The following is an 8,269-nucleotide window of genomic DNA, read 5'->3' on the forward strand; positions in this document are numbered from 1 at the left end:
CGTTTAATACGTACATTGTTTGTGTAAAAAGTAAAAGTTTGATATCAATGTTTAAATGTGTAATACTGCATTATAGATTCAATCAAAACAATCATAGATGTAAACGGGATCCTTCGTCGCATTAAAGGATTTGACGAAAACAAAAAGAGCTATCAGATGAGCTATAATAAGCTTTTTAGTTATTACATTAAATGTAACTGAATTTAAAATAATTCCAATCAAGGTTATCTGCTAGCTTAAAGCCGATACCAGTCATTTGATTCAGAGTTATCTACCTTAGAAATACTTGAATTAACTAATTATTCAGATCAACAGATTGTTATCATTACAATTCATTCTTTTGAACCTTTCAACTTTGTAGTCAACGAATCTGAGTCGAAATTGCCATTCATCAAATATAACTGAATAACTCTCTCAGAAAAGGGATGTGCACTTCTCTTATTTGGTATATATTCTGAAATGATTTATTTCGCAAAACATTCAAATTGACATAATTTAACTCATCAGAAGACAAGCGGCCAAACAAAAACATGTACTTATAAAAAGACGACATCTTTAGCGAAGTTCCCTATCGTAAATCAATACACACCTTCAGTAAAAGCCAGATGAAAATTGGGTTGGCAACACATTTAGGAATCAATGGAATTAATTAATTCATTTATTTTTACATAATATCAAAGTTAATTTATGCAAATATAAAATAATTAATTAATGCTAACTACGCTATCACTTGTATAACCATACGAAAACACTTTTGGTAAACATCTTGAATACAAATCAAACTTCATTAATAAATGTACACGGAATTGAAATTGAATCGGCTACCTTCTTTGATCATGTTAGAAAGTGACAATTGTAATGGTCTCATGACGGTGTTAATGTAACTGTAGTGATGACCAATGGTTCAATGCTTTCTGCTAGGGCTTGATTAGTGTCACAGGCATTGATCGAGAATATAAAGGCAATGACATACATGTAGAACAGATAATTTACTTAAGTAGATTTAAGAATAGATTCTATTTATATCGGTCATATCATACATTGTGTTACACAGATTTTCCACCGAAATGATTTAATAAATATTTCTAAATGGTTACTATTTCGCCGAAAAAAATACATTTACATCGAATATATTTAATCCTGTTTTGCTCTATTATACGTTGATTGGTCTTTCAAGCGTTTTATTTTTAGAGCATTTGCAGTCTGAAAATCCATAAATTCCTTAAACTCGAATGTCATGTAAAATCATGGGTAAGAGACATATCTGTCAGAATAGAATAGGTTCAGGCAACAGTGTTTGATAAATATTTCTGGAATAGTTCAGTTTATTAATTTGAATAAATCGACAAGCGCTGGATTCTTTTACATTTCTCATGAATGACATAGCACGAATATATTAAATTCTTGTTAATCTGAAGGAAAGCCCTGTAACAGTTAAAAAACGCACACTTACACTTGCAATATGATAATATAAACAGTAGCAGCTAACTTATTAGGTCGACCATTAAACAACAGCGGGCAATATAAGGAGCTTCTATATACATAAGCAGTAAATATGTCTTGGATAAGTTAGATCACAGCTTTATGAAGAGGACTTAATCGGGAATCATACATTCATCTTACTCGAACGTCCAACAAAAATATTTTGACACAGCACTCATGTACATCATGTGTAATGTATACTGCACATTAAGGCCAACTCCGACAAAATCACATAATGTAACAACAATTTCAAAATAATACAACAAATGCAATATAACACAATAGCATGCATCCATTTTACAGATTTGTTACAAGTAATTACTACGACCAGTGATGAATCATTTGACCCATTCGTGTAAATTTAAACATACATACAAAATTAAGTCCCGTTAAACCAGTGAGATTTTAAGAAGTCGTTTAAATCTGTATACTCGTTTCCCCTTGTGGGTCCCTTTTCCTACCCATATACATTTGAACTCTCTGATCTTTTAGTTATTGAGTAATGCTAAATACGAAAAATGCAATCTAAGTTCACTTTCCTGTGATGCTAACAACAGCAATTACAAATAAGGAAACAAAAGTGAAATACCATAAACACTCGGAAGTAAAACCAAATATGTTCTGGAATGATAAGCGCTTCAAATGTTAGGGTGTCTTCAACTTCAGGAAAGTACGTCGGTACGCAACGATCTCAAACACGGTATACATGTAAATGACCATGGAAGAAACTGTACAGTGTAGTTGAAAATTTAGTCAGAATAATGACTGCAAAATAACTTCAGCATGAATAAAATGTTTTTGGTGGAAAACCGTGCGAAATAGATAACTGGTCAACAGGACGCATCCATATGGAAAATCCTGTTTTTTAGAACAAGCTCTTGAGAAGCAAATCAGTAGTATGATTTAATCTCCATGGACATACAATAATACATCACTAATTTATTACTTGTAAAATACGAGATGTTGATGTAATAGCACATTGTTTTTTCAGGCCAACTGAGTAAATAAAGGCGTGTTTAACACATTTAAAGCGAGTTACTGGGTAAAAGTATAAATGAAGAACATTACTTACCACATTTTGATAACATTCATAAAACATTAATATGCAGACATTGTCTTTGCTTACGTCATAAAACATTTGCAAAATTAAAGGGTAAGAACAAAGATTATTGCAATGCCATTTACTAAACCTCAAGTCAGATGTACACAATGAGCGATGTATGAAATACAAGGTTCACAACGTTGCGACTCTTAAATGCTGATTTTACTTTATATTAAATGGAAAACGTTATGAAGTATTTAGCATAGACGATTAACCTACAGTTTTATTAAACTATCATTGATAAATTACCACATACACAGCTATAACACATGTAACACTCACCATTTCATAACAATATCCACAAACACTAGGCGAAGTAGTTTGATTATGTAATCAATTGATTTCTTCTCTTTACGTAAGCCCAGTTTACTTTCATTTTGAAGTATTAGCAAATAGAAAAGACATTCCTTTCTGCCACGTGGCTATCAGTAAAGTAATCTCCATGTGAATCATTAAGGAAGCCGGGACATGTCAGCCCATTCCTACATATAAAACTTCCTTATATGTGTAGTCACAATATGATGATGATGTATGACCTTCAAATTCTTCGATTTCATATCCATTATCACGTTTATCATCAAATAGATTACAAATCAACAATTACAAATGAAAGCTAACCAACACAAAGCTTATAAATTGAGCTATTGCACGTATTTTATGAAACAAGCTTCAGCGAATTTTATGAAATTCCGATGAAACGGGATATATACTGTTGGAGACTTTATTCATTATATGGTTTACATAACGATATAAATAAATAGCACAATCTGTCACAATATAAAAACCTAAGAAAAGGTCACTGTGACGTCACAAGCTAGTAATAAATCTTAAACATCTTGAAAATGTATGAAAGACACAACAAACCTAGTAAGTAAGTAAGTAAGTCAAATCACCAATAACGCTCCCTGTGTAATGAACATAATAACGGCTCAGGCAACACTGCGTATAAATTTGTATATATACACATCTTCTCTACTACACATTGTCAACAACAAGTAAAAAGACGAGCCACTACTGTTAAGCACAACTAACACTAGGTCAATCAGTGCGCCCACAACAATCCGAATATATCAGTTGCCAAAATATATGGCCCAGCGTATTGCCATGATAACGGTGTTAAGTGAAGAAACAATGTTGTACATTCCATTATACAATTGGAAATGGAGACCCCATTGGAAATAAGCTTTCTATTGATTTGATGGGCTATCCAAGGTGTAATGATATACGTAAATTATAGATATCAACTTTGTAAATTACCTACTTATATGAAACTGTTTTGTTGTGAATGCCTTTTTCTGAATAAATATTATTATTATCAGCATTAGAAAACTTGGTAAACAGAAAACGAATTCGACTTACTAGGACTTGTTAAATAGACACAAGCCATTATTACTCTTTCAAATAGTTGATCACGAGGACGTGTTCTTGTGTTTTTAACTGAGTATTGCTATCATGATAAATTTGATCGAGACTCCATATTTTTTCATACATAAAGATGTAATAATTGTATCAACGAACAGAAATCGTATCGTATAGCAATTTTTACAAAAAAAAAATTGCAGAATTCATCCAAATGTATTAACGTTTTTCATATGTTGTTATTTTTAATTCGGTCATTTTATTTCGAAGTTAAGAGGTGTACGCAATAACAAAGAATATCTATCTTAACAAAGATGTCAGTTAAAAGTATATATTTTAAGTTTACGAACACTGATATTTGCAATCTTTTCAATTTACACGTGCTCAAATGGATGTATCACCTCGTAACAAAAGTTGCAAGGCCAAAATAGAAAACAAATGTGAAAAACCCAAATAAAATAATAATATTGCTTATGAAGTTGTGGTGGTTTTTTTGTAATAATGCACATGGACAAATTTGCTCTCTTCTTTTAAATCTATTAAATGATGACAATATCAAACTTTGAAATAACCCTCTCTATATAAAGCGTATGTTTGTCCTAAAGTTCATTTAAAGCCAGATGTCCATAGAATGTTCACTTTGGTGCAAGTAGTGGTCTACACATGTCATGTGGTTTTCTATTTCTTTTACTGCCTATTTTTACCTAGTATAACATGTTTTTTTTACTCATTTCTAAATATTTGTACAGAATCATACGTTATATTCGATAAATTTATTGACAACGAAAAACAGTCCGATTTTAATCTGCTGCCATTGTGAAAAAACCCGAATACAATGACCGTAGGGTAGCATCAGTAAAATATCAGTACTTTAGGTGGATAAAAACAACGGCAACGGGAACAGGAAACATCAAAATAACTAATTACATGTAAAGTGAAAATCTCATAAAAACCACTGAAAGCAAACGATTGAATAATTAAGATTAATTTGAAGTTATAATTAAGAGATGAGGTGATCAATAACAGAATCAAAATAGGAAAAAAAAGTTTATCATAAAGCATGTAGTAAATTATTCTACCAAGTTTAAATTTGGTGATTGCAGTTTCACTTGGTAAGCATACGCGCGTAATTAAAATATATAAAATAACCCCTCTCCCGTGTAAACATATATGCAAGGCATTTTGGAGGTGCAACAAAGCTGATTCCGGATCGATATTTTTTTTAACATATACTGTCAACTTGAAATTGAAGTTTCAGATTGACATCGATATCTTCAGTTGTGAGGTCAGTACACAGGTTTTAAAGGCAGCACTTTCACTGGTATTTGAATTTTTTTTGATACCTTAATTGATATGTTTATCTGAGTAAGAATTATGCATGATATGTTTTAAAATTCATATGTTTCTATAGCCATCATTCAAGATGTAGAAAACAATGTTAAAGCTGTTACATGCCAATTTCATGAGGAACCCAGCAAAAAGTTGAGGTAATGTATACATATTACAACAATCTTATTTGATAACTTGAGTTGCAATTTGGGTATATTATGTTAATATCGCTTTTTTGCAGGTGCTTAGTAACAGTCGAAAGGAGAAATATGTAAACAGGAAAAAGTGCAAAAATAATAACTGTTCTGAAGTAGTAAAAGAGAATTTAACTTATATCGGTATATATTTGGCGGAATAAATCAGTCGGATTCGAAAATATTGCAAAAGGTAATAACTCAGGCCTACGGCCTTTATTATGTATTTTATTCAGCATTTCCACATTCTCTTGATATATTTAACCAAAAAACTAAAAACGCCTGATTTTTTTTAAACAGCAAATTTATGGACGAGACATCGTTATCCTATAGATAAAAAATTACCATTGAAAACACCTATCTACGGTTCATACAATACATGTAATTAAAAGGATGTGCAACCCTTTCTGTAAAAATCTACACTAGAAAAGTTTAACCAGACATAAAATATGCGTAACAATTGTCCCTACTTGCGGAATTTGAGTCAACATTAAAATAAAATGTAACACAGAACAAGATTTAAAATTTTCTTAACAATTTCGGGAATAACTGTCCATTTAAACCTCTGAGATCGGAGAATGTCTTTCTTTTAAGCATTCGTTGACTTCTTGCAGCAGAGTATCAGCTTCACAACTTTCTTCAGGTGAATCAATGAAAAATCGGTCATCGTTTTCTCTTGTTTCCGTTGCATTATCGTTGAATTCAGAGAATTCCTCCTCGGTTCCTTGCTTAGGTTTCTTTTCGTTGTTTTGAGGATTACTTTCGATGTGAGAGTCGTTTTCATTAGCACTATTTCCTTTATCTGACAATAAGTTTGCTTCCTCAGAATAGTTGTTTTTCACTCTTCCAGACCTTTCAACTTTTAATGTTACATCCATATCTCCAGGTGAGTGATCGATGTGGCCATTTTGAAAAATGATGTCCTCTGCTCGAACTATCTGAAGTTCAGTTGCAGATGGTCCAGACCTTGCATTGATATTATCATACCTCTCCATTTCAACTGAAAAATTATGATTTTTTTAATATACCAACGATAAATTCTGTATGAATCATCATAAAGCAACATAAATATACTGATATCAAGTACTAAAGTAGTACACGTAAGATTTTTTAATCATTAAAATTGGAAAAAATCATACCACAAATTAACATATAACGTCAATACATAACGTACCTCTCGACGAAACTCTGCCGCGAAGATCTAGCATTGAAATGGATGCAAAGTTCTCCACTTCTGTTACAGCAGGGTAATTCTACACGAAAAATACAAAAGATGCAAAATTATATTCTCAGATTATAACAAGATTTTCAAGATACCTGTGATTTCTACTAAACTTTTCAGTACATGCTTTTGACTGATTGTAGCTTTTATAAATATAGTCCGTATTCAAAACAAAACACATAACGTAGATGCTGAACCTTAAATTCAAATATGAATACTGATTGTTCGAATTACTTATTTTAAGCCCCACAGTTGCATTTCCTGTTCTGTGCAACTGCACATAAGAGACGGACAATACATGAAGTCACATGCACGGAAATAAAAAGACAAAACACGTATGTTAAACAAACAAATTAACCTCACCATGCATCTTTCGAGACGAATGACAAATAACATATTGCATCCTGATGTTAATGTAATCAATTTAACGAGTAGTTTGATGTGATGTTGATGGAAAATAGCATATGCAATTATTAGTTTTGATTAAAACAGAAGAATCAATACATATCAAATGTCTAAGATAAAATCAAGATATCTTATTTCGCATTTATCCGCGAGGAAAGTACATTCAAAAACAAGTATTCCTTTTGTAAATTCAAATTATCGGCAAATGCGGTTAAAGGAGTAACTTCGTAAAGAAGTATTCGCGAGACGTTTAAATTGTCAGTAGTACCGGTGTCTTTGTAAACCGATTTCCTAAATGCGAACTTTCGCCTTTACAAAATCATTTAGTGAGACAGTCAAGGTTCCGACTAGTGTCTATAACACCGGTATGCAAAAAAGTAATAATAGTGAAGAGATGTTTTTAAAATTGCAATGACATGTATTGGTCTGTTTTTGGCTCCAAATGAGCTAAGCAGTGACATTCTGAACAAATGTTAAATTTCTCATTTTAAGCCATCAAATGATGATAACGGTAAATCAAAGGTGACACAGTTCAAGAGGGAATAAAATAAGAACATCAGTAAAACTGGTGGATTATGCTCCCCGAAAGGGTCAGCGAGACTGAGATCAGGTGTGACCTCAATGTGATCTGTACCTTAGGCGTACAGACCTCAAAGTGGTATATGATACGTCATATTTTCATTCACAATATATTCCTTAAATGTCATTGAACATCAAATAAAGTATTCGACCTTTAATTCCAATGTCACCTTGACATCAAGTGTGGAGACCTTATTATACTAGCTTTATGTTCAGTATGCTTGATATACTTACCTGTTTAACTTTGGGGATAAGAAACATAATTAGCGACCCTAAAATTGGTGTTCCTCCAGCAATATAGAACGCAAGGTCGTAGGAGTGCATAGAATCGTAGATAATTCCTACAATGAGACAAAATTGTTATTATGTTAAAAACACAAACAAAAGAGAAACACACAAAATGTGATGATAGTACGCTAAGCAGAAATAACATAGACCTTGACTCCGAAGTTAATGTAGATTTAAATTGAAGCTACAACAAGGTTTTTTATTTAATGTAAACTAGAACTGTCGTCAGACTTTTATCCTGTCTGCGCTAAGAACTCAAGGAAAAATACTTTGAGAACATTTCTTAATGAACAATGCAAACAATTTCAA

General features: G+C 32.1%; 1 protein-coding gene across 1 annotated transcript; it reads right to left on the minus strand.

Annotated features, from left to right (window-relative positions):
- Window positions 1-7: 7 nt before the first annotated feature.
- LOC110444931 lies at window positions 8-8,158 on the minus strand. The gene is made up of 3 exons (XM_021489280.1): window positions 7,907-8,158; window positions 6,641-6,719; window positions 8-6,466 (listed from the first exon to the last, which is right to left on the minus strand). The coding sequence occupies exons 1-3, from the start codon at window positions 7,994-7,996 to the stop codon at window positions 6,024-6,026; spliced, it is 612 nt and encodes a 203-aa protein (XP_021344955.1). The 5' UTR covers window positions 7,997-8,158; the 3' UTR covers window positions 8-6,023.
- Between the last annotated feature and the right edge of the window lie 111 nt (window positions 8,159-8,269).

The sequence above is a fragment of the Mizuhopecten yessoensis genome, unplaced genomic scaffold (genome assembly GCF_002113885.1).
Source record: "Mizuhopecten yessoensis strain PY_sf001 unplaced genomic scaffold, ASM211388v2 hete_36189830, whole genome shotgun sequence".
In the NCBI taxonomy this organism is placed as follows: domain Eukaryota; kingdom Metazoa; phylum Mollusca; class Bivalvia; order Pectinida; family Pectinidae; genus Mizuhopecten; species Mizuhopecten yessoensis.

Excerpts from the sequence above, each read along its gene's own strand:
- LOC110444931 (XM_021489280.1), bottom strand. The coding sequence starts at position 7,996 with ATGCACTCCTACGACCTTGCGTTCTATATTGCTGGAGGAACACCAATT. Across the intron at positions 6,720-7,906 it reads TTATCCCCAAAGTTAAACAG|AATTACCCTGCTGTAACAGA; the intron begins GTAAGTATATCA and ends TTTTTCGTGTAG. Across the intron at positions 6,467-6,640 it reads CGGCAGAGTTTCGTCGAGAG|TTGAAATGGAGAGGTATGAT; the intron begins GTACGTTATGTA and ends ATAATTTTTCAG.